The 27,167-nt window shown below is 43.7% G+C and overlaps 1 protein-coding gene across 1 annotated transcript in view; it reads right to left on the bottom strand.

The window, feature by feature from the left end:
• Positions 1-27,167, bottom strand: part of MYDGF (myeloid derived growth factor) — a 75,562-nt gene that overhangs the window by 34,249 nt on the left and 14,146 nt on the right. Inside the window, exons 2-3 of the mRNA XM_069649358.1 lie at positions 22,262-22,312; positions 19,731-19,792 (exon numbers count right to left, since the gene is read on the bottom strand). Coding sequence (XP_069505459.1) covers positions 19,731-19,792; positions 22,262-22,312 — 113 coding nt within the window. The remainder of the gene's footprint in view (positions 1-19,730; positions 19,793-22,261; positions 22,313-27,167) is intronic.

The raw sequence follows: 27,167 nt of genomic DNA, 5'->3' as shown, positions 1-27,167 counted from the left end.
CCCTGAAGCACTCCCTTGTGCACCCTCTTAAGAAACCCTCTGCCGAACCCTCCTGTCCGGCGAACTATCACCCAATCTCCATGACTCCCTCCCTGGGTAAGCTCCACACTGAATCTGTTGGCTGTCTTCATGACCATCAGTCTGGCTTCAGAGCTGCCAGAAGCACGGAAACTGCTCTCCTGAACATCCATGAAGACCTGCTCTCCAACCTTGATTCCAACACCACTTGTGTTCTCGTCTTGTTGATCGCTCGTCTGCCTTTGACACTGTCAACCATGCCATATTGCTCAACCGTCTCCGCGATAACCTGGGCATCACTGGTCAGGCTCTTGCGTGGCTGACTTCTTTCCTCTCCGACCGACCCTCCCAGGTCCAACTTGGGTGCTTCCTCTCCCATATCTTTTTCTCTACCTGTGGTGTCCCCCAGCTCTCTACCTGGCTGTTCAACCAATACCTGGCACAACTTTCCCACTGCATCGCCTCTCTCTGCCCCAACTTTCAGTGCTACGAGGATGATACCCAGCTCATTTTCAGGCTACCCTCGGCGGCCTCCTCTCCTTCCCTCATTTCTGTCTACCATCCAGGAGTGGTGTGCCGCCAATGACCTCTGCCTTAATGCCTGTAAAACTGATATTCTACTCATCGGCACACCTACTCCCACCTTCCCTGCAGCTCTCTGGCTGGCCTCTCTTGGCCCTCTTCCTGCTTCCACCTGCAAGGCCAAAAACCTTGGGGTCATCTTCGACTCCACACTACTTCTCTCCTCACATCTCTGACGTCTCTAAGAAGTCACACTACCAGCTGCACCTCCTCAGAGGTATTCTTCTTTTCCTCTCCTTTCCACAGAAGCTCACTGTCTCCAGAGCCCTGGTTCTCTCTAGGCTAGACTAAATCTGCCTACCTCTACTCTCCACCCTCTGCAACTTATCCAGAACAGGACTGCGAGACTGGTCCTTGGCCTCAAGTCCAGGGATCAGATCTCTCCAGGACTGAAATCTCTGCACTGGCTCCCAGTGGCTGCGAGGATCAAGTTAAAAACTCTCTGCATTGTCCACAAGGCCTTCTGAGGCCGCAATACCTTCAACTCTCTCTTCCTAAATATCTTCCTTCTCGAGCTCTTCGCTCATCCGCCTCCAACTCCCTCAGGGTCAGTCGCTTCTCCAAGCAACGAGTTGGTGGTAGATCTCTCTCTTCAGCAGGGGCCTCCCTCTGGAACAACCTTCCTGTCTCCCTGAAACTTGAGGCGAACCACCTCCTGTTCCGGAAGCACCTCAAAACCTTCCTCTTTGCTTCTGCTATCTCTCCCCCGCTTCCCTGCTGAATTCTTGACAGAAACTGCACTGGTTACCTGGCCACCCTTCTGATCCCGGGCCCAGGCCCTGCCAGTTGCCCACCTGCACTGGCAACCCTTGCACTTGGGGACTGTTTTCTGTATCCCCGCAGTCTCCCTACCAGCACTTATGTCTGCAGTCACTTTGCACTTGCCACCTGCTGGCCGTTTTATTTATTCATTCTACGATCCCATGTACTGCACTTCCCCTCTCCCTTCCCCCTCGCACTTTTCCCTTTCCCCATTCCCATGCACTTGCGATCTGAATGACACCTGGCCTAGTAGGATCGTTGTCCGTTGTCCCTTGTTCCCCCTCCCTTGCCTCATCACGCCTTGAAACACTTGTGTATAGGCGGGTTATAAATGCCATATCATATCTCCAGTGGTGAAGACTCAGGTGACCAAGTCAATGATCGAGCAGTATCTCTCAAGCAATCATTTAAATCAAGTTAATCAAGATCAAAGAAAGAGCTTTTGTTAATAACTTAAGTCTCCAACAGACAGGGATCAGAAAAACAGAGTCTCAAATTACCCCTCCCTCTTATGTGAATATCTTTAGCCACCTGTGGACATAATGTAAGTATATTCAAATTACTGCACTGGACTGGACCTCAAATTCTGTTTCTGGCCAAAAATATTTTCCTTTATTTCTGATCTATACATTTAATCAAACACAAAGCTCACAAAAATAAAAAAACACAATCTCATAACATTACACATTTACAATACACATGTCTACAAAACAAAATGGGGTTAGTAACCAAGGTGCCTCTCGTGCAATTGACTTTTTGCATTCTTTACACTTGTTAGTATTTACTATGGGCATGGAAGCACTACCAACAAATTTGTTTGCATAGAAATTGTTAATTTTTATCATTTACTGGGATGGGGATCATGCATTTTGCAGGCAGAGAAAAAATAATATTAATAGATTTGTTAAAACATCCATCCTTTTTTCAACTGTTTATATGTGCTCAAACATTGCCCAGCGGGTGTGTTTCCTCCTCTCTTAGTTCTGCTCTTAAGAGGATGTTATTAGAAAATGATCTGTCGACACTGGGTGTTTGGGCTCTTCAAAAAGGATCCGCTCATCCTTCACCGATCTTCTTTTCAATTTACATGGGGGCCTTGATCAGGACATACATTTTATTTACAACACGAAATCCAATCGCTCAACTACCCCCTCAGTATTCTTTTCCATTCTTAATTTTGGTGTGCACATGGGGAAAGCAATGGCAATTTATCTTTATGTTTCATGGTCCACGCTTGTTCATGCTGTGGTACCTTGATACTTGAAAAAGATGAATTACACCTGGTGCTTTTTTTCTTTTTTAGCTTCTACGATTCCCGATCCTCATACTTGTGAACCGGGCATGGAAAACATCCCAGGTGTGGCCACGAGTACGGTCTTGGGTCTCCCTCACTCATGGACTATGTCCAACAGACCGGGGACAGCTACTTTCCCAGAGAATCTATGTAATTTGTTTTCAGACAGAGCTAGTCTCTCATACTCTTTCCCATGAAGCTTGAGAGCAACATTGCCAGTGGCCTAATATTCCCTACGTGCTCTTCGATAGTTGTGTTTTCACGGAGTGAGAGGCACTGACCCACAGCTAAGCAACAGAATGTACCTTGTACTTTCTATGGCTCACAAAGCAAAAGTGGTAGATGAGCAGAAAGGGACAAATCCTAGAAGAGCAAGGCGGTTCAAGACCCAGTAACATTTACAACATTAAATAAGGGACTATCCATATAGCACTTCAAGGTTGCAGCAGATGTATTTTTCTGGGTGTGGAGTAGAGAATAAGAAGAATTCACTGCAGATTATATTAGGGTGTTTTGCTACTGCAGTAATGCAAACATGCCTTCTTGGGAAAGCACATCATGCTATGTACATTATTACACAGCGTTCAATGTACAGCATTTACACAAGGACTCCTCTGTAAGCTCACTTTGTACATTTGAATTAAAGCTCACTTTGTACATCTGAATGCAGTTTTCTGTATAAATCTGAAAAGACATAGCAGAATCTACCATGCAGTAGAAAACAGACATCAGCTCATACAATATGGTGCCCAAAGCATAGGTTTGCTTATTTCTTATAGTGTACGAAAGCCCACGGGCACGGAGGCGCTGGGTACAAACAATGGAATAGCAAGATAGCAGGGAGGCAAGTGTTCTGGTTGGCTCAACAGGTGTTTCACGTAATATGTCTAATTCCTGGGGTCAGAAGGCAGTGACAGTGGAAAGATCTGAGTGGTCTGGCTGGCAGATCTTTCTTGATCCTCTGGACCAGGTAGGAAGGGGGTTTGTTGGTCAGACCGCGACGGTGATGGAAGAGTTTTGAATTTAATTCTCTCCCGGATGAGATGCCAGTGGACCGATCTCCTGGCTTCGGAAATGTAGTCAAATTTGCACAGGTCCAGTGCCATTCAGAGAGCATTATTTTGGATGACTCGGAGCCTGTTCAGGTTCTTATCAATCGTTCCGCAAAGTAAGGCATTAGTAGAACAAATTAGACCCCACAAGGGAGCAGGCCACTGTGAGCCGGTTGGTGGTAGTGAGGAGTGGTCTACTTGCTCGTATGAGTTTTGTGCCATAAGCAGTTGTACAGTTGATATTGTTTATTTGACAAGTCATGTTAAGTGAGGCATCCAAGTAGATACCCAGAGTTTTTACGGACTTGGAGACAGGGGTATTGTGTCCATCTATGGTGAAAAGGTGGAATGCAGGATCAAGGTTTACGAGAGTGGGTTGGGGGCAGACTAGAAGAAGCTCTGTCTTATCGTCATTCAGGTACAGGCTATGCTCTATACTGTTGGCAAGTCTAATGTGTGCGTCTGGGCTCCGAGATGTCCGATTCGTTCTAGACTTAGCATGGTATCAAGTGTAGGACTTGGGGGCACGCATACTGGGGTCATTAGGCTTGTGCGCCCATGAAATTGCAACTTTAGGCTTGGGCGCACGTGAGATGGTGGCCTTTGGTTTGGGGGTGCATAGATTGCAGCAAGGGGCTTTCGTATATATGGCCATCCATGGATTGCTGCTGTCGGAATCAGTCCTTTCTGGGCATGGCTTGACAGCAGAACGATCGGATGGACGCTCATCTTTGGGTCCTTTCTTCTAACTTCTCTCAGGAGTGCGGTCTGGCCTAGGCCTGCCCCTCCGAATACTCTGAATACTCTTTGAACATAGAGAAGTGTGTGGTGTGTGTGTTGCACAATAGAGTGGGGACGATTTGAAGTGGGAATGATTTGAAGCTGATGATGGCAAACCCGAGGTACATATCGGTGCGACGCTTGGGAAGCAGAGCTAATGCAAGGATCGCTGGGTGCTTGAGGGGCTGATTAAGCCGTTGCAGGGCTAATCGGTTGCTTGCCTTGAGGAATGGGTTGTGCCCGCACGGAGCAGGTCTGTGTGCCTAGATCTGCTGTGTACTCGGAAATAGTAGGGCAAATTGTTTGTTTTTCCCTTATCCATACCACATATGCCCACCACCAGAGCTAAAGTTAAAAAAATCCCCATCACTGGAGCCAAAGAAATGCCCACACTCCCGGTGGCATCAAATACAACTCCTCTTCCTAAAAATAACCACTTAATGGAAGTGCTGACCTCGAGTGCCTAAGGAAGGTTGAGATTGCAAGTCATGAGACTCTGCTCTTCTGAAGATGAAACTGATTTCAGTGGATCGCCAATTGTGCCAATAATTAATACAAAAGTGACGGATGAGTCATTGTATCATATCGGAGAGTTGGGATGCCCTTCTGAGATGGTTACCTAAGATAGTTGGGACCAAGGAGCGGATAGCATGTTATCATTACACACAATAAATAACTTTGAAACTAACAGTGGAGGATTAATCCCTGGAAAACCGACATTAAAGATTGCTCAGCTACCCACTGCAAAGTGATCTCCACAGATCTCCATAGTGATGCCAGAAAAGGAATTTCCTTCTAAACTGGCCCATACGAATCCAGTGCAATGGGCACAAATGAAGGACAAAATAATTGTGGAACTGAACATGTGAAGTAACCTCTCAGATGTGTTTGCATGGCTGGACATGATAGACAAATGTGCAAGTCCAGCTTCAGCCAGAAAAGACAGATCAATCCTGTCAGTGGGATCTGCCTACGGGCATAGGAAATAATGATAAAAATGTTGAGTCCCAGATGTCCCAAACAACCCAATCTGCCCGCCCTCTTGACGTTAATAAACCCCCAGGAGAGGGGAAACACAGTGTGGGGGGAAACTAGAGATTCTTCCTGTCAGATAAGTACAGAGTTAAGAAATACGATACAGCACCCTATGAATAACTACGGACTGTCTGAAAACCTTAAGGAAGCCTCAAATCTCAACGCCAATTGCATACACGGTAAGGGAGCAGTCAGCTTAAGTCGCCAGGTTGACTTCTCATGCTGACTCAGGAGACCAGGTCCATGTTTCGGGCTATCATTTGAAACAGCCCAATATCAATTCCAAACTTCGTATCCAAAAACATCTACGTGTCAGCAAGGCTTCCATGCCTGTAATTACTGAAGACTCTCAGCTAGGATGTCTGTCATGGACCCCAGGAACTTTCATATTTCTAACTTGAATTCCTGTAGAGGTTTTCAAACAAGAATCTATTTAAGGAACAAAGTACTTGCATGGCTGCGCCAGAAGACTGGTCCGGGTGTAGTAAGAATGTCCGACCTTAAGATTATTTAAAGGATTAAGATCAACCAGTGGTGTACCCAAGAGGATATAGTGTGTATATTGTGGGATTGCGGTAGGAGTAACTTGCCATTTATTTAGCTCTGTGTTGATCTGTACAAAATGTAATTGGATTTGAAACTTGAAGTAGATTATGCTCATTAGGAGGGGTTGTGTTCAAACGCAAAAGCAGAATGAACATTTAAAAGGATATCCAGAATTCCCCATGTGATCAATTTCACCTACCATACCTCTTGGTTCGCTGTGTAAAATGCAGATGTTGGGTCAAAATATGCAACATAAAATGGGAAGGTTTGGAAATGTTTGGAAGGTCAGGCAAGGTCCCCACAATCAAGGTGTTTTTGTTGCGTGTGCCAAATTTGTGACTCAGGGTGCGACAAACTGGGCGCAATGATACAATTTCATATGTATCCAGTATAGTTAAATGTGAATGGGATATGTTAGTGGTACTTTTTGGTCAACATGATACAGATTAGCTTTGCTTGGATGTAGAAAGACAAATGCTAAAACTGACAAATGAAAAATAAACGCGATTCAGACATAATGTGCTATGGAGTGCCTAGAAGCAGGCAATTGTGGTTTTTATAATGCCCATGCAGAAAAGGGGGCCTGTCCTGAAGAATTCACTGTAAAAGAAAGTCAGTATTCAGCATGCACACTGAGAAAACATGTAAAAGGGGATCTATAAATCCACATGTAGTGTGCTTTTTATAAACAAATTGAAACACGACAGTCAGGGGTTGACTTTTGAGAAACTGGTTCTGTAGAGTTTCAGAGGCGGGGTAATAAGGGACTTCAACCTTCGCAATGGTCAGCTCAGCTAAAGGAGCGTCCATGGGGTTTATGAACTGATAAGTATCGCAGACAGCACGTGTAATCTGTAGAGGGTTTTTGCTATTCATTCTGACCAGCAATAAACCATGGGGTAAATGCTCGAGGCTAAAGTGACTGAAACCAAGGCGTTTCAATTGTATTTTCACAGGTACTGTGCACGATGAAATGGCAGTTATTTAGATTAAAATGTTCCAATGGAGCACCGGGAAATGAGATAGTTATCGCTAATTCAAAGAGAACCCATTTACTCAGCCTTCTTCATATCACTTTAAGTATTTATGCGAACTAGGTGCAATTAAGAGTAAAGGTTAATAGGGCTTAGGCTAGTTATTACTAGTAATGAATTATGTCTGCATTCAGATGTTTAACTGGTTGATGAGGTCATGACCGACCACAGACAAATCCTAAAAGCAATTGTGTTCTACACAAGAACTGAAGATGGTAATTAAGATAACGGCTACCAATGAGAATGTAGGAATTGGAGAAAGATGGCATTTCTTTGAAGATGTTTTGTCCAATCACATGTGGGGGTGGATTGTAATTAAGTAGCTAGGAATGTTTTAACTGTTGCAAAATCGTATATAATGTATCAATTTATGTGGTTCAGTGAGACTTGGGTTACTTTGGTTCGACAGCACCATCCAACTGCTCCCCGGAGCTATGGAGGATGTATGAAAAAGGCAGAAAGGCAATAATGTTAAAATCGTGGAGGAAGAGCTGAAAAAGAAGGGTGCTGCACCGCCTACATATGGATGCCCTTTATCGTCTGCAGAGGAGTAGATGAGTTCAAACCACCATTTTCCCCAGCAGCCACTCCAGTGGTTGCAAGACAGATACAAGTGATGCCTCCATCAGCTGCAATACCTATGAAGTGGGATTTCATGGGAAGTGGAAGGGTAACTATCAATAAATAGGGCTGCAGAGAGGTTGCAAACAGAGAGCGGAAAGGGAATAACTCCCCTGACTGCTAAATTAGCAGACAGATTAAGGGTGGAGGAACGAGAGACAGTGAGGTTGGCAGCTAGAAGCACAGATCAAGGGCTGAAACAAGGGAGATCTGTCCTTTTACTGTTAGGATAGAGGATAGGCTGCGACTAGTGGTAGATACGCAAGAGCGGGAAAACACGAAAGAAGTGCTGAGGCTAGTGGAGGAATATGCATTTCAGCTACAGCAGCAAAGAGATGAAGAGCGGGTAGAAGGGAGAAGACAGTTAAGGGATGTAGAAGGAAGGAAGGTGGAGGCATGGGCATGTTCTTGTTAGGTTGGATGAATCGGTTATTGAAGCAGTTGAGGTGTACATGGGGAACAGGGATGGTGCCACAGGTACAGGGTTTGAGCAGGGAGGCAGCATCCTATGGTAGTGCAAACTAAGTTTCCGTTCCTGTTGAAGGGTTAGGGTGTGTGGTAACCGGAATATGAGATAGAGAGGTGGGAATCTGATGTCAAGCAGGGAGAGCAGGGTCTAGTCGCCCTACCTCCCACTCCTGTACCAGCAATAGAGAGCGCACCATGGGGCCATAGGACCCGCAGGGTACTCGCATAGCTGTAGCAAGTAGTAGGAGAGATGGGGAAGCCCCAGTAAAAATGGGTACAACTCAGTTTCCTTTGCAGCAGAAGGGTCGCGGCAAGGCGTATTATGTCCCATGGTTACACGTGAACAGGAGTAACGTGATGAAGACACTCCCTTCGCTCACTGCAGGAGCAGGGAAGTGGATTTATGCATTGGAGTAGCACACTGCCGGTGTCCTTTTAGCCATAGGAGACATGAAGAGCTTATTCACGGCCCTAATGGGGGGGTGAGGGGAGGGGGAGTGGTCAGACGAGCTTTGGAGGAGATTGGGGTATCTGGGAGCTCAGCTATCCAACTGCACAAGATGGAGGAGCTTTTAATAACTGGAAGGCAAAGGTATGGGTGGCCTTGTGGATAACGTATCCCAATATAAAGTTAATTCTAGCCAAAACAATGACATTTTGTGATAATCCTGCTGCACACATCCAGTTCATTCGGGAGATGTGGAGGGCAAAAACGGGAAAAACATGGGACAAGAATGTGCCAATATTTTTACCACATACTAAAGAAGGGACTTCCCAAGGAAGTTCAGCATGATCTAGATAAAGTGGTAGGGATGGAGGCCAAGAGTTGGCCAGAAATTCAAGCACATATAATGCATTTTTGTAAAAGGAGACAAGAAATGGAAAAGGAGAGTATAGAACAGGCACAAAAAGCAGAGGCCAAGCTTGTGCAGAATTGGCGAAGATTTGTTTGGAAGGGGCAGTAATTACTAACTCCATGGAGGGACAGCAGGGACAGGCTGAATTGTGTATGACAAAGGGGTGTGATGGACGGGTAGGCTACCGGTCCAAAAGGTAAATGAGAGCGTTTCCCAGGGGCAGGGGAGGATGTCCACGAGGGAGTGCGTCCTTTGGCGGGTTAGAAGAAACAGGTCCTCCGTATAATGGGCCAATGGGTAATAATTATGGAGGGTTCTATGGGATTCAGGTTTGGTCGTGTGGAAGGTTGGGATACTTGTCATGAGATTGTCACGACAGGTCACAGTATTTTAACATGGGAACTCAGCAAACGCAATCCCCAACCCCGCCATATCCCCCAGGTTCTGTTCAATCGCAGCAGGCATGGATTTAGCAGATCCCAGAAACTGGGGCTGAAGAGACCTATAGGATCCCACTGACCGTGCCAGCACAAGCATCGGTGCAGACATGGGATAAGAATCCTTTACCCCAAGAAAGGTTAACTCACTATAGTGGAGCAAGCGTTTTTGGAGGGATTGTTTTTTTGCTTGCTGGTGCTAATATGCATCAGGAGTAGGACAGCCGACAGTGGTCTTTGATGTGTCCAGCCCTGTCCGATACCACCAATCCAGAAGAGGAACCCTGGATAGGTGTGCAGGTAGGTGATAGAATGTTCTCATTCAAGGTCAACGACGGATCTACAAAATCTTGTGTTTAAGGAAAGCGAGTTCCCCTTGTCAGGCAGAACGATGGGCACACAGGGATTCTTTGGGGCTATCTTGTCAGTTCCTTATACTGAAGATTTCTGTATTAAGGTAGGTACTCAAAATGTATCTGCCCCATTGTTGTGTTGTACAGAGACCTCCTGAGCAAGCTGCAGATGCCGATTACGTTCACGGAGGAAGGTATAGTGTGCTCAACTCCAGGTTTGTATCCGGTAAGAGAAGGAGCGTGTTTGCATCCCTATTGTAGCGACACCACAATCAGGGGGAGTCCCTGTACATTCAACTTTGTTATGGTTTGATGGTTTTGTTGTGTTGGGTCCCGAGGGATCAGAAATCAGACACGGCGGGTACTGATGGAGTTTTGATTTCGGCCTATTGTGCCGCAGAAAGCAACACCAGGCACCATTGTTACAATACTCCTAGAGGCCATAGTGATCAAGAAGAACAGGGTGGTTCTCTCAGTCACAGATGAGGAAGGCGGAGAAGGGTGCATAGTTCTGTGCATCAATCTGACCTTATCGCTAAAGGGCGTGTCTGACGAGCAATTATTTAAAGACACAGGAGAGATGGTTTTGAAATTAGGTTGCCTTGCCAGATAGCGATAAAGCACAGGTAAGTACCACAGACCATGCTCATGGTTAAAAATGCATCACCGTATTGAAAGGAGGATTTGGGAAAGGTGCCGGACCACTTATGGACCTTAAAGAGGGTTGAAGCGGTGCAGATAAATTGAAACCTGGTGCGATATTACCACAGGTTAAGCAATATGCCAAGTCGAAGGAGGCGGACAAAGGGATTTATGAGACCATTATGGCCTTGTTGGAGCAGGGCATAATACAACCTTCTGCATCCCCGTGCAGCACACCCATCTACCGTGTAAAGAAAGCGAAGGAGTCCAGGATTTACACCCCCTCAATAATATTGTTCAGGTAGAATTTCTTGTGGTACTGAATCCTGCCACCATTCTCTGTAATATTCTGACTGTGTCGACCCTCTTCACAACGATCGATTTAAAAAATACCCTTTCTCACTGTTCCCTTACACTCCAATTCTCAGTACCTTACAGTGTTTACTTATCGCGGTCAGAGATTCGAGCACACAAGGTTGTCCCTGGGGTACTGCAAATCTCTGAGTGTCTTTAACAGGGCGATTCAAATGGGTCTGGAGAATTTACATGTGTCCACTACCGTAATTCAATACGTTGACTATCTGTTGGTTTGTAGAACTTCAGGGGAGCAGTCTCGAGGAGATTTGAAAATGCTCCTTGCCCTGCTTGCAAAGAAGGGGTACAAAGTTGACAATGAAAGATTGTAGTATTGCCAGACAGAGGAAGTATATTTGGGGCAAGTAGTATGGCCTGCATGAAGGAAGCTAATGCCAGAGAGCCACCGCAGTTCAGAATACGCCTCAGCCAGTTATAGTAAAACAGATGCAGCAGTTTTTGGGGCTCTAACTACTGTAGATCATGGATCTTTGATTGCGCTAGTTAAGCGAGGCCATTACTCCAGGGGCATAAAGAAGTGCAGAAGGTGAAAGGTCCAAGTGGTCTGAGGAAGTGGGAACTTGCTTTCGGGAACTCAGACTGTGATCAGCAATGCTCCAGACTTGGTGACGCTGAATAACAAGAAATCATTTTATCTATTTTCACGTTCAAAAAGGTAGGTGATGACAGCAGTCCTGACCCTCGAGAGGTATACAAACAGATAACAAGGCCATACCTTACAACTCTTCCTTGTCAACTATCCCTACCAAATTCTTTAATGCTGTATAATGCATAGCCAATTTAATTGTTGAAACTCACTGTACATGTTCCAAATATGGGGATGTGTTTATCAATTGGAATCAAATTTAAAGCCATAGAATGGTAGGTGACGGATAGAGGGTAATGCCCTTCTGCAAGCTGGGTGAAACATGGACATTGTTAAAGCTTTAAGTCACTTGGGCTAGATATAAAAGGTCTTACACTTTGGGTGCTTAAATCAATTAGTTATTGAATTTGGTATTTATTTCTCTGTATGAAATAAGAGTTTTGCCTACTGTTGTGTCATTTGAAAATTAGAACTTTTTAAAAAAAATAAAAAGCAATTCAGCCCAAGCTTTACCCTGGACATTGGATCTCCCAGGTACAGCTGGACCTTGTAAATCATATTTAAGAAAAACAATGCTGCTCAAGCAGGCGAGAATTGGCAACATTCATTAAGACCCCCTAATACCCAAGAATGATCGGTAATCAATTTTGACATCCAGTATACAAGTTAGGCGTCACAGGTGTCCATAGGTTATGGCTCCTCTGTACACCGAGAGGACTATAAATATTCACAATAAGCCTGTCTGAAATAAGTGGACTGTCCATTTTAAAGGAACTAACAGATCAGAGCACGATAGCTGTCTCTCAATTTCTAGAGGTAATATATCGCGAAATGTAAGAAGCTCCTCTCCTACCTTAAGTGGACGCCCCCTTTATATACTTCGTCGCACTTCTACATGTACTATTAAAACCATAAAAATGTATACGTTCTACAATCCATGTGTCCTGTAGACATAGTTGGCAACCCAGACCAATCAATCGCAAGCCTCATCTGCCGTTTATCTTTGGGATCCTCACCACCCACATCACAGTTCACTTTAAGGTCTATAAAACCATAAGAACACTGGCCACTCCCATATGATTTTCAGTATAACATGACAACCCGGGGCATCCATCTCTGCTTTCATAGATGGTCCTTATACATGCACATTTCAAACCACGGCTAAAGAGTCTTCTTAAGTACTACTAGGCACCAAATGGGTACATAAACACAGGAGAGGTTATTGTGATATCTATATTCAAAGAGCCAGCCCTCGTTTACAAAAAAAAGAAAAGGTTAAGATTTAATATATGTAATGAATGTATTTGATGTAGGGGAGCTAGGTCTAAGGAGCAGCACAGTTATATACATGCATTTAATGTATGAAGCGCATCACCAACACAAGGCACTGAAAAGAGTAATATGGTTTAACCCATGGTTGGATTGGAAGGGCTTTTTCAGAAGACGTAACTAGGACAACACTTTATGTCACACTGTGCAGTTGGCTCTCCATATTTACAGAATTGTGCAAGTTGTGGCAGATCGAGATAGTGATTTGACCAGAATTACATAGTTTTTGGTCAAGTTCTGAAGTTGGTAATGGAATCCAAGCTACAAGTTAAGCAACTTAGCTGGTGAATAGCTGCGCTTAGTGAAAACTGATATTAAAAACATGGGATCAGAGGTTAAGATGCGAGTTATCAAGAGTATAGTAAGCCACTGCTTTTTTGTTCCAGTTTGGAGCGTGTACAGAGACACACACACACACACACACGAAGGATGCCTTCCTCTAAGCTCATGGGCGAGGAAAGCAAAGTGCAGTGGGAGGTGAAGAGAATATAAATTCATTGCAGCTTTGTCATGTTGTGCAAATACATTGAACTCTTGTGTTCTATATGAATACATTAAATGGAATTTTAGGCATTCATTATTTATGTAGGATATAGCAGCAGGAGTGGTCTTAAGCATCAATCATATAACTCAAAATTGTGTCATGTCAACTGCATGTCCGCATTACTGTTTTAACATTTTGAATAAACAGACCTTTTGTACCCACCAAACGTTTCGTAAATGTGTCTTTCGTGTATGCCTGATCTTATTTCCTTGCCAGGAATGTGAAGGGACATGAAAAGATGGAGCTTATGAGGTAATTAGTAAAACCAGAAAAAGGTACCCAATTTGGCAGACACATTCTTTGCCGCTCCCAAAATTCAAGTCTGTTCTTCAGGGCTAAAACACATACCCGATCCACAACAAGGTATAAAATAGTTTTCAAAAAATTGATTAGAAAAATGTGCTACTTTTTTGATTACAGAAAAAACATATTTGATTAGCAATGTGTAACTAATATTGTAAATGCAGGGTTCGAACTTGGCATTTGATGAGCAGGAGCTAAAACCAGCTCCTGGATAACATTACCCTATAGGCAGGATCTTCCGCAGGGGAACCATGAGCCACCAGAGATGCTCTTAACGTTTTTGTCCATTTTGTATGAATCATTGTGTTTAAATGTGTATTAGTTATGTTCAAATTGCTCTTGATTAACATTCTCAAATGCTCAAAGTTAACATCACATTTACATGTTTGGAAGGCACCAGTTGGCCCTAGGCACCAAAAGTAGCTCCTACTAGCTATTGGTTTCAAGCTAACCAGGCTCCATTTTGATAGAAGCAGGAGCTAAATAGCTCCCAGCCTCCCTCAATTTCGAACCCTGTAAATGTCACCAGATGGTATTTGTACCAAAGACATAAAATTAGCAACAATACAGCATGTGTGTCTAGCGCCGAAGACTTTAGTGAGGGGAGTGTCTGTAAAATGTAACTTGTTAGCAGCATGAATGGACAAAAATAGATATGATGTATTAGTTGAAAATGTTTTTCACTGCAAGTGTCTGCAGCTGGGTGCAGTCAGTCAGTGTTCCACAGGGCAGTGTACTGTATACTGCATGTTTGGCTCGTCAGTTGCTGTCTAAGGAGAAGTTTGTAAAACGAAAACATTCACAATGTAAAAGAAATGTCATAGCCTAAGACCAAGTACGTAGTATAGATTTGCGTCAGGCAGGGTAGTTCTCAACTTCAAGTGAATAACATGGTCCTTGCCGGTCATTGATATCAACTGTCTTCAATATAACATTAATTACCACATTTGGTGGGGGGAGGAGGGCCGCTAAAAGTCCTCAAGCCCGAGTCAGGTAAGCACAAGTGCAGTATTCCAGTCCAGCGCATCCATGAAAGCGGTATTTATCGCCATTAGCATTCAGAGCCACCATCTGAGGTGTTGATATTTTTTGTTTGTTTTTAAGGAAACCAGGGTTTGCACTATTCATGCTTCTCTTAAAATGAAATTACCCTACAAGGACAGGGTGAAGACTGGGGAGAGGCACAGCGGGTCTAGTGGAATTTTGGGCTACTTGCAGATTCTGCTTGCGTTCCCAGCCTTCAGATTGGCCAGCTCTCTCCCGCAGGTGCCAATTTGCAATGCAATCATATTTGTAGAGCAAAGTGAGCTCAAGAGGCTTATTAAAGGGTAAGGTACTGCAGTAGATCTGAAGATGTAAAGCCTGGATGAACTATGGATCACTACTTTGTGCAAACATCAGGTTTGCTTTTTGTATTCATTATCTAAGAGGAAAGAAAGAGACTAAGCAGAGTGAATGGCATAGCTGAAAACTGTGCAACTAGGTGGAATATTGTAGTTTTGCAACCATCTCACTTTCAAGGTAGCTGCTATAAAGCAACAGGGTGATAAGATAGAATGTCAAGGAGTTGGGATCAGCTCATGGGTGAAGCACCAGTTGCACAGACATACGCAATCAACAGGTCACATAACTAGGTTTGCCATCCAAAGCCTTTAGCCATGTAATCATATACCTTTTCAAAAGTGTTCACCGGTCAATATGATGCACGTTCACCAACAAACTGAAATTTAGTTTACACTAGGAGATACACTAACCTAACCTTTACTGAAAAACATGGGGACAATGCAGTGCTTTACATTAGCAATACTTTATGCATAATATATCAGCTTACATTTTAGGAAGTGAATTTCAGAACGGTCTTTTTAAAAAATAAGAAAGTGATCAAATACTGTTCTTTGCCAGACATGATATAGTTAGCTTAATAAAAAAAAATCCCAATTTACTTCTGATTTGCAATCATTTGAAAATAAGAGAACATGTCTTGCCTATCACTGCCACACATACCTCTGGCAATTTTCAGAGTGGAGAAGGCGATCAAAGCTGCCCTCTCTCACTATTAGCCTCTGTGAACTTGCAGTGAACTGATAAATGAGGGTGGAGCGAGGACTGTCAGGTGAGCTGTGCTTTATTGAGCAAGGAAATTTGAATAGCTAGCTGTGCTACACAAGCGTCAATTTAATTAGCTAACTGTAGAACGCCTTGTTCCCCACAGATGACCATGACTTCAGGTGAAGTTCCAGTAACTTCTTTATTTAGTTCCAGTACATTATGATGGTCATATAATGTCAGGTACATCTGGGTTCAGGGCAACATACACCTGCATCCTCCCAGGTAGGCTTACATCTCCCAACTGACCACATAGAACCCCAGTCACACAAACATTCTAACCCTTAACACTCCATTGTCAATCAATACACTGACCAAAGGTTCCATTAGGATGCAGGATAATACCAAATCCCTATATATCTCCCTTCCTTAGGGACATAAAAACACAAGTAGATAACTTAACCATAATGGCTAATAACAACACGCACACAAACAACCCCACGTTCAATGCACTTGCCTCATCACTCCTAACTGAGAACATTCTGCTAGTCTCATTACATATTCCAAAATAGTCCACACAGCCGTGGGACACAATTACAATCAATGCCCCTTTCTCTTTCTACCAAGTGAGGAAAAGGCACCCAACTGCTCAAACATCCTTACTAAAACTTTTACAAATAGAGGCACCCATACCTCTCTTCCTAAACTTGACTTCATCGTCCCACCAAAGAACATACACACATCTCCCTCACACCCAACAATGCAAACCGGTATGTACCTAAATACACACCACCTCCAACTAGACTGAGTATCCCAGATACCCGGGTAAATACTTCACTTCTTGTGACACCATTACCCCTAACTTGCCCATGTTGAAAGTATTCCTAAAATACAATACAGCTCCTATTAGGGAAAACCACACTTCATTCACACCAGCATCATACCAACATCAATGACTCTACTATAGTCTTTGCTGTATCATCATGAAACTCTGTATGGTTTCTAAACCAAACAACCAAACAAAAACTTTGTTTGACACTTAGCACTTTAAACTTTAGCATTAAATAAGGTCTTAATACATCTGCATTACAAAAGTCCCACCTGTGGAAATAAAACATTAGTGCACATAACTATACTTCAGATTCCACATACCAAATTCTAGCAATGTTGTCAATGCAACCTATATTTCATTAAATGTCCATCTGTGGAAGGAAAAGCGTGTTAGTTAAACATGACCGTACCACAATTTTTTGCCTTTGCATCATAACATTACCAAGTATTTGTTGACAGAGGTAACAGAGGCCACGACTTTTACACACCATCCGTGCACACCTATCAAACATGCTAACTACCACTTGCAAGATACCTCTCATACCAAAGTACCTACAACATAAATACCAAATAGCATTTCAGAAAACACTATTACTACGCATATCTCAATCTCTTTCTACTAATATGCAACTTTAACCTACTTAATAAAACCTCACATTTGGATCACTTAATCCCTTGGTTGACTAATTACAAACACCCTTGAGACCTAAATCCAATCTAAAAACTATAAACTTTGTTCTCTGCTCTTAAGCTTCAACAACTTCCATGAAGTGCCCCTATTACAGGACAACCTATCCCACAAGAAACTACACCTGACAACATACAGGTTCACGCTCTCATGCACTCACGCTGTCCAAATGCCATTCAGGCCTCACATGACAACAGATTCTGAATCAATAACTAATTATAACTACTTAACCAATTCAATGAAGGCAAGACCAAATTGCTTCCTTTACTTATGCTCGTGAAAGCATCATCTCTTAACTTAAAAGTACCTCTGTTATTCATTCCGGCAATTAAGATCATTCACAACTTAAGCTTTTTGAAAATAAAAAAATTCCAACGGGCGGAAATGCAGCCGCCCGCAACAGAAATGGATTTACCAATCCATCTGCCACTCTTCCTTTTGTAAATATCACCTCCCGAAGCGTTCCTTTCCTGGTATGTTCATAATGCTGCGTTTCATTGCTGCCAGCCGCCTGCTATAAAATTTGTACTCCCTTTGCCTCCTACCGCATCTCTCAGTTCTTAAGTAGGCTCCAAGCCCCTCAGGAACTACTGACAACATGCCCTCAAAGATCCTCATCACCTCATATAAGTGATAGCTCCTACATGCACCTCCTTAGCGCTGCTGCAAATGGGCCCTTGCCCCTCCAGGCACTACACATGTTGTCTTGGGCAATATTCTTTCATCTCTGCACATGGGCTCTAAGCCCCTAAGGTGCAGCCACGGGCTACAAGTCTCTTAGGTGCAGGTATGGGCTCCAAGCCCCCTCAAACGCTGGAATGGCCCCCCAGGACCCTCCTCTGCTCCAGGCGCTTTTCACATACGCCACCAATCTTCTATTTTAACATATAGGCGCAGCTTAGGTTCCCAACCTCTTCTATTGCTGCTGCCCCAACTCCAGGCCTCAAGCTGTACAACATCACTCCTCATTGTTTCTTTTCCCGGCGCAGCTTAGGCTCCAAGCCTCTCCTGTTGCTACTGCCTTGGCTATATCCCTCAGCTGCCCAGCATGGCTTCCTCATAATTTCCAGGCGTAACTAGACCACAGGCCTCTTAAAATTGCTACTGCAATGGGCACCAAGCCCTCCATGCTGCAGCTAGTGGTCCCAGACCCCTTAAGCAATCAGTCTCTGGGCCCTCAGCCCCTCCTCAGTCTCTTGCTTTCCTCTTTGCCTGACCTGTCCTGCTAGTGACAGGCCAGCTGGCCCCTGGCTCTGGCACAGCCCCTTACTTTCTGCCCCTGAGCTCCATGCGCTGGGCCCTTCTGCGCCTACAGTTTTAAGCGCTCGCCCTACCTGGGAGGTCTTCTTCTTGGGTTGGGGGGGAGGTGTATGTGCCATCTTCAATGCTGTCCCCCCAGCACAGCCAGCATCCTCGTCGCCAATGTAGAACTCCTTGTTCCCCACAGATGACCATGACTTCAGGTGAAGTTCCAGTAACTTCTTTATTTAGTTCCAGTACATTATGATGGTCATATAATGTCAGGTACATCTGGTTTCAGGGCAACATACACCTGCATCCTCCCAGGTAGGCGCTTACATCTCCCAACTGACCACATAGAACCCCAGTCACACAAACATTCTAACCCTTAACACTCCATTGTCAATCAATACACTGACCAAAGGTTCCATTAGGATGCAGGATAATACCAAATCCCTACACTAACCTACAGAATTGCATGGCAAATTGCTATCGGAAACCGCTTATTTTATGCCTTGCAGTCATGTGCCTCTTTGGCAGTATTGCCTTACATTTCTAGTCCTCACTCTGCTTCTCAATGGCCATAATTAGAACCATGAATACAATACAATTAACTGGGTATATCTACACCCATTGGGTTAGTGTCTTGGATGAAGAAGTATTGTGGGACTGCAGCGTGTCAACAGGTTCAGTGACTGTACCACTGTGAATTGCAAAGTCTAGTAAACACCTGTGTCATACACGCGCAAAGTCCCTTAATTAAACAGTGAGTGGAATAAGTCTTGAAGGAATTGATTAATTTTAATTCTTTTGGTTGTTGTTTCGAACGCGTGTTTTGACCTGTGACAGTCTATTTCAAGGCTGGTTTTCCTTATGCCCTAGTATTAGAATTCCTTGTTGGATTGCAGGTGGATGTGTAATCAGTTGGTATGTGTCACTGAGATGGTAGCCTGTACATTTTGTCAAGCATACAAATATGCTATACATTAATTACTGCTAACCAAGTGTTTCTGTAGACTCATTGGTCAAACAAGGTCTGAACTTGAAATGTATACATCAGAGTTCAGCTTTTTCGTGGTTCAGGTCAGGTCATCATAATTAAAACCAGGTCTTACACAAAAGACAAAGGATATTCTGTTCAGAGGAGCACATACATCTTCGGTCATATAAAAGGAGTGAAGACCTCCCCAATTCAAACTTTTTCTAGCCGTATCTCTACTTTAATAGCATAACCTATCTGGGCCACGCACCCCACTATCAAAGAAGCTCCCATCCACCATGAACAATCAATTTTCTTACAGGACCTACCTGTACATGGAACAAGAAAAGAGGCTACCATCCACACTGACAGCTAAACTCATCTGCCATTGCTGGAAATAAATAGTAGCAACGATTAATTCATGGATAATTTCAACATCAAACAACAATTGCGAGGTTTATTAAACAGTATGTACTTCTTTGTGGAGAAGGCACGTTTATACACAGCAGGCACTATTTAGACCCAACATCAAAGACATGCTTAATATAAAGTAGTAGGATTGTGCGTGAAGGCTATTCTTATATAAGAGAAGTAGTTTTGGCTTTGTAAAATTATTCCACCTTGCCTCAGACAGAAAAATCTCAGTGGTGGTGGCCCACATGACGTTTCTGCACAATGGGCACATCCTAAGACAGCAGCTTTGATGATACCTGAGCTACATGTGGATCCAGATAGCAGGGAAAGGTCTGAAAGCACCTACACTGACTCACTTACCTGCAATTATAGTTACTCAAAGTTAATATCTTTTTATGGATCTACGTGCTTTAATATTCCCCATTGATTGTCAAGATAGGAATCGTCAGCAAGGATTGTCTCTTCGAGTATGGATACATCAAAGCATATGATTCCACTGCTAGACAATGTCACTTGCTACAGATAGATTAATCTCCATCCTTTAGACTATGAGTATGATAGGTTATTTATTGCACGGTTATTTATTGCACGCTTAATACCCAGAGGTTTTTCAGCATGGACCGGGGGATCGAACCTGTGTTGTTCCATGTCGTCTTGCTTCCAAGGCGAGCATGTTGCCCCTGAGCTAGCCTCCCGAGACTATTATACCAATTTAAAATATGATCCCCTCTCACCCCCGTAGCAGGCTGCAGCCCTGCAGATAAGGGGTGCATCGTCCACTTTTACGTCCTATAAATAGGCAAATACAGTAAAAATACTCCCAATAAAAAATAGCTTTCACCCACAAAACTCCATGGATATGTTTGAGCCAGTAGAGCAGGTAGTACCACCGAAAGAAACTACTATTATTGCTGCCTGATGGGAAGTAGTAAACCTGTATCTTTTTTACGTGCAAGAATAACTAGGTGCAAAGAAATAATGATTACAAAAACATGTCAGTTTTCCAGTTTAAACATTTTTACCCACTTATAAAATACTCCCATTGGAAATGGGACTTACATTTTTACTCACTAAAAAATCATTTTACTCCCAACTTTAAAAAAAAAGGGAGTAAAATACTCCCACTACCAAATGTTATCTAGAGTGGGCCTGCATCCTTGTTCACTCAGGTATCAGTTCATCATGTTGCTATGTTACAAATGGAGTCGAATTGAGACATAGGGCCTCATTATATGGTTGGTGGTCTGGAAATAAAGGTGTCGGTAGCAATGTTCCGGCCCCCTTTCTTGACCGCCAAACTAGAAGTATGCCGGTCGGGACACAGAACTCCCTGCAGGCCTGACCCGCCGAGAGTTCAGGCCCCTACCAGCATGGTTTTCACTGAAGCACCGGCACCGTTAACAAGGGTGCCAGTACTTCAGGTTTCCCATTCCCAGGCTGCGTCTGAAATCCCAGTGGCCGACCTCCTTATGAGGGCCATACTCTTCACACAGAAAACAGGGACTCTATGGCACGTCACACTCCCCTCGGCAAATTGCCCAACGTGGACCCTGGGTATCTTCACTCTAATCGAAGAACACTTGAAATACATGTGTAGCAAAACCTTGCCCCTCATCTTGGCACCATTATGCTTCAAAACCCTGTTGCTAAGTGTGTTCACAAACACAGACCATAGATCTGAGAAATATGGCGTTTCTCGCAGCAGGTCTAGTTCAGTGGCTGCTCTAGGAGTAGCAGTAGCACCAGTGAATTTCAATACTTTAATTCTAAGAGCAGGTGTATATGGATGCCCAAAATATAATGCATGCGTTTGTTCGATGATGTGTGGGAACGTCTCCAACAAAATCAAGGCAAGTGACGATTATCCATGAAGATGGATTGTCTCCAACACCTCCAGAAGAGATGGAAAAGCACGAGTCCTACAACCGAGACCCATTTTTAACAACGAGATGTAACTCACGGTAGAATGATCATCAAGTGATAAGAATGGATGCTGCACTCCCTCCCCATTGAACGAGGGAATGACTAATTGTTCTTCTAGAAAGTCTAAACAGGCCCTACTCCTACTGACCAGCCACATGGTATCTGTGTCCAAGCAGTGCCCACATGCGCCCGCCAATGGCTGGGAAAGCAATCTCAAGCCCTTCTGCGTACTGAAGACTGCCATTTTGACATGTTATCTCTTCCCTGATGGGGCTCATCTAGTTCTTTTCAACAACACACAGTACCACAATTCTGCATTCCTCTCGCAAACCAGTAAACATGCAGATATTTTCTCACAGATGGGAGGGAGGCTGCAAGACACATTATTCCACCACAAATCTCAATGTGTGATAAACAAATTCTGTGCCTCCCAGACATCTTCCCGATGCGTGCTGGAAACCGTGCAGCAGCATCTGTCTGAGCCTGCTTACAGAAAACACGCTCCCAGGCTTTAATCACTTACCTCATTGGTGCCTCCCTGCGCAGCATAAGTGAAGGTGCATGTGTATCCCCCCTGGAGGACAAGAGCGGAGAGAAGACGCAGCGTTAAATGGGTTTCCAAACAATACTGAGCACAAGTAGAAACGATATGCCTGAAAGGCAATCAGGTCTTTGTATAGCAAACATACTGACCCACAGCGATGCCAAAAGAACCCAACACAAATCAGTGACAACCATACAACCGCTCTGAAATAACTGGCGGGCTGTTGCAGAGGTGGATATCAGACATGAAAATAAAAACACGCATTGGCAATGCCAGTAGTTTTGGCTTTTGTGTAGGCATGAGAAAGGTTCTTGCCAGGCACTGCCTTATTGATGGTCAGGTGCAAAATGGGGAGAGTACCTGGTCATAATAGTAGTGCCTGGCAAATGCCTAATACTTTTACACAAGCCAAAACTGTTAGTATTGCCAATGCTTGTTATTAACAGGACTTCAGTGAAGAGCACGCATTGTGCTGATCAAATCGAGTGGCTGAAGGCAGACATGGTCTAGACATCTGTATTATACCAGTAGCTGTGTATAGCTCCAATTAAGATTTTCCCAGTAGGGTTAGGTGGGCACAGCTTTATATATCAAAAGTTTATAATTGATTCTTATGCTCTTGGATAGTTATTTTGTCCCGACGCCAGATTCCGCCCCATTTGAACTGTGGGGTGTTTCGCTCTAGTCACCAAGTATGTGGGAATCCACTCAATTCTGTGGCAGTCTTTATAGGTATAGGTAATAATGATTCGCCAAATTGTTGAACATTTTCATAAAAGTTCATCTTTATTCTACAGGTGGTTCAGAAATTGGCCTCTGTCGCAAATTATGTCCGATGCATTTCAGTCAACTTTGACCATCTTCAGGGACATTGGTATTTTGCCAGGCTTCTTGCTTCTTCACGAATCCTTATTTACCTGTAAAGACTTCCACTCAATCCTGTGCTTTCCCACAAAGGTCCTTCCAGCTGTCGGATACCCAACCAAGACAAATACTTGGCGACTATAGCTCCCATTAAGTCATTAACACTCAAAGACTGCTTTGAAAAAACAGTGGCAGGCACTTCGAGTGCAAAGTTTGATGGTAAGGCTTGCTTAAAACAATCTCAAAGAGTTCCCATGAAGAGGGTGTTTTGGACAGGGAGGGATAGAAATGGGTGGGAATGGCCATAGGGATTAGCATGGCCAGTCAACGGGTGGGCAAAAACCAAACACCTTCAAGCTGTGTGTCCCTCCTCATTTGCCATTTCTCCCAAACTGTACCCTATTGCAATAGGCTTATAGGGGGCTCTGCCACCAAATAGCCCAAACTAAGGAATCATGGTTTTCCCAAAAACATTCTTATGAATTGTAAACGCACATTCAAGAAACAATGTATTAAAGGCGCAAGAGATATAAATCACGGTTCAGTTTGGCGTTGATATTAACTTTGTAGGGCAAAGAAGAGAAAAAAAAAAACAAAAAAACAGAAACCGAGAGCCATTCCACAATAAGCAATGTATCTTAAATGTTTTGACTCAGATTAGCGAAAGTACTAAAAGATAATGGCGATTTAATAAATAAAAAAATTAAAAAAATCAGATTCCAGGACTATTTAAATATTAGCATGGTTTATATATGGTATGAGAGCTGTGGGTCTGTGAGTGGAGCTTGGAATGTTGGTGTGAGGCATGGAAGGTGGCGGGGTTCCAGGTTTGACGATTAGGGACTAGCAGGGAGTGAGCAAAGGGTAGAGGCAGCAGGCTATTGATCTCCTATTCTCATCTTCCTACTGAAGCTGTAACTAAATAAAGACGACTTACATTTTACAACCCTGGCTCCTTGCTTGAAGTTAGTACCACCAGTAGATACATCTTTTTGGCGACGAGGATATTAAGAACCTGCTGGAAGTTGAGACACTGAAGGAGTCTTGGAGATCTGAAAGAAGGAGTCTTGAGCTGCTGAGAATGAAGCTGATGTCAGTTGAGGAGATGACCGTGTCACCAGTTGGCTGTTGGAGAGGGCCATGGCATCAGACAGGCTGCAGAGGAGGCCTGTAGACCATCCATGGAGCAGGTGAAGTGTCAGGCCCTGAAAATGGGCTGGGGCCCGAGTGGTGGAAGAAAGCTGCCACTGGTGAACTAGGATTGAAATGCTGGAGTTCCGAGAGCCGTTGCGCTCGCGCAGTGTGGAGGCTGTTGGGACTTGCAGTACGTGAAGGATTGCACTATTGTGGAGGCAATGAGAAAAAAAAGAAAAAAAATCAAAATTGATTAGGGCGTTTCTGGAGGGTCCCTCGCGCGACCATTTGTGCCCCCTGCGTTTCAGCCGTGTTGTTGGCTGGAACGCATGAGAAATGCCTGCGCCATTTGTTTTCTTGCCGTGACGTGTTGGTGGAAGTTAAAGAGGAGAAACGTTACACGTCTGTGTGAAGCCTCCGGCAATACTTTGAGGAAGCTGTTATGTACTGCCATCGGTACCGCCAGCGGGATGATATTTATATGGGAATAAAAAAACTAAAAAAACAAAAACAAAGAGGAAACAGTGGCCATAAGGACATGGAGGCAGCAGAGGGCGGCAACAGACTTATGGAGAACATTGAGGCTGGGAGGTACTTTCATGAGCTCATGAATTTTAAAGTTCACTGAAGTATTTGTTTGGATAGACAAACGCTTTAGCCAGAAAAAGACTTAGCAATGTGGAAATGAAACATTTTAAATGTTGACTACACATTTAATTTGCAGAAGGACTTGAATAATCGCGTGTTGTTTTCAAGAAGCATATCATAGATGAGTTTTGACGTGTTTTATGAATTCAGTGCTAAACTGCAGAGTTGAAGTGTTTTTTTTTAAATGAAGTAAATGCGAGTTGATAGGCATGTGCAGCGCGTGTTTGGATGCAGCGACTGTAATTGGTGCATTTCAAACAGTTTGGAGGATGCTGCTTAATGTTTTATCGGGTAGAGTTAATGGAAATTATGTTGGAGATGAATAGAGATTAATTGCCATGAAGTCGTATGCGTGTGTAGTGTGTATTTGTCGAATTTAGTAGGAGGTACACATTTTAAACACAGCAATAAGGAAATACACAAGTTTAAAATGGGGACATCACATGATTAATTTGTAGCTACGGTAAGATATTTGCAGCCAGGAGTATAATTTATGCATTTGTTTTTTTTTTTTTTTTTTTTTTTTTTTAAATGTGAAATGTCCACAGACGTTCTTTCATGAATATACAATTGCAGGTTTTATACGGAGGGTGGATTAATTATAGCTCAATTAAGGATCATTGAGATGTTTTGATGATGATCTTGCGTGCGCTCCAGCATGGTGACTGATTACCGCCATGGCTGGTGGTGCAACCCATGTCTATTTTAAGAAATGTAGTTTATAATGCGTAATTGTACCCAGTGTATGTGTGATGTGGACAGTGAGTTTGTGAGTTGCGTTTGTGTGCGCAAGGGTAGCAGGGTGTGTGTGTGGCGCAAAGAAGCGTATTGGATGTAATAGGGGCGTAGCTGTCGTATGTGTGTGTAGCACGTGGTGTGGTAGTAGTAGTACACGTGAGTAGTGTGACACATTTGTAGTTGTAGTGTACGTGTCTTGTGTGACGCTTCTGTAATGGAGTTGCATGCATATGAAGGGGTTTTGGCTTCCGCGCTGTGGCCAATTGTGGTTGCTGTTTAAAAAACCTTCAGAAGGTGGACACTTTACTGTTGAGTGCTCCAGGGAGTTAAACCTTTTGGTTTTGGGTAGTGACGTAGTTGCCAGGGCAAGGGGCCCATGAAGCAGTTGGAGGTCTTTATGCAAGTTGTTACGTTAGAGTTTTTGGGCACAGGGCCCATGTTGTAGATTTTGGTGCATTGTAGGTTATTGCAAAATAAGGTGGAGGTTACTGTTTTGGGAGTGTAATTTACACTTCTAATGGGTTTTCTGTGGTGCCAGGCGATGCCTTAAGAGGAGTAGTGGCTCGCCAGTTCATTTTGCTTTGGGGTTGCACACAGTTTTGGTGTTTTTGGGTGTTTGAAGTGTTAAACTTACTTGAACTACACTGACACCGGTTTTAATATTTATTCTAAACGTTTTGGGGAAGTTTAGATTTGCGCATTTTACTTTTCATCCCTCGTGCACCTAAACTAATTTCTTTTGCAAATTTATGTTTTGCAATGCACCATATTTTTCATCTTGTGTGTATATTTGGAGTTTTCGGGAATATTCTGCAAGAGTTTTATTTTCATCTTTTCAACATTTGTGTAAGAATTTCCTGTGTTTGCACGGTTGTATCTGTGCACCTTACCTTTTTAGCACACCACATCTTTTGTGGTTGTCTCATTTTTCTGTCATCTCTGTATCGTTGGTGGCTATCCTAATTTTTCTTGCTTATTTTATGTGGAGAGGGGTGGTGATGCTGTTCGTTTGTGTGTTTAGAATTATTTACTAGGTTAGAAGTGGTCAGACCTTTTAGTTATTTTCCAGATGTTGTATTGATTTTGGAAGTAGGTAGGTTTTTCCCACTGTGCAAGTGACGGTAGTGTCCTGCAATAGGGGTGAGGTTTGTGCCTGGACGTGGCAGGTTCAGGGTTTGGGTGTGGCAGGCCCTTACGGAAGGAGGTAGGTTTTAGTTTGTTAGTGGGGTTCGCTCAGAGTGAGCAGTTTGTGCTTGGGGGTGGCAGCCCCAAGGTCCTAGGGGGCAGACCAGGACAAAAGGTGGTCAGTTTCTTGAGGGTTATTTTCTTTGCATTTTGGAAAGTTTCTTTTGGTTTGTAAAGAGGGGGGATAGTGTATCCTAGTAAATGTATGGATTATATGTGGTATGAGGGCTGTGGGTCTGTGAGTGGAGCTTGGAATGTTGGTGTGAGGCATGGAAGGTGGTGAGTGAGGGGGTTTCAGGTTGGACGGTTAGGGACT

Source organism: Ambystoma mexicanum, chromosome 1p (genome assembly GCF_040938575.1).
Source record: "Ambystoma mexicanum isolate Mex_15411 chromosome 1p, UKY_AmexF1_1, whole genome shotgun sequence".
Taxonomy (NCBI): domain Eukaryota; kingdom Metazoa; phylum Chordata; class Amphibia; order Caudata; family Ambystomatidae; genus Ambystoma; species Ambystoma mexicanum.
This window is presented reverse-complemented; position numbering and strand designations above follow the sequence as displayed.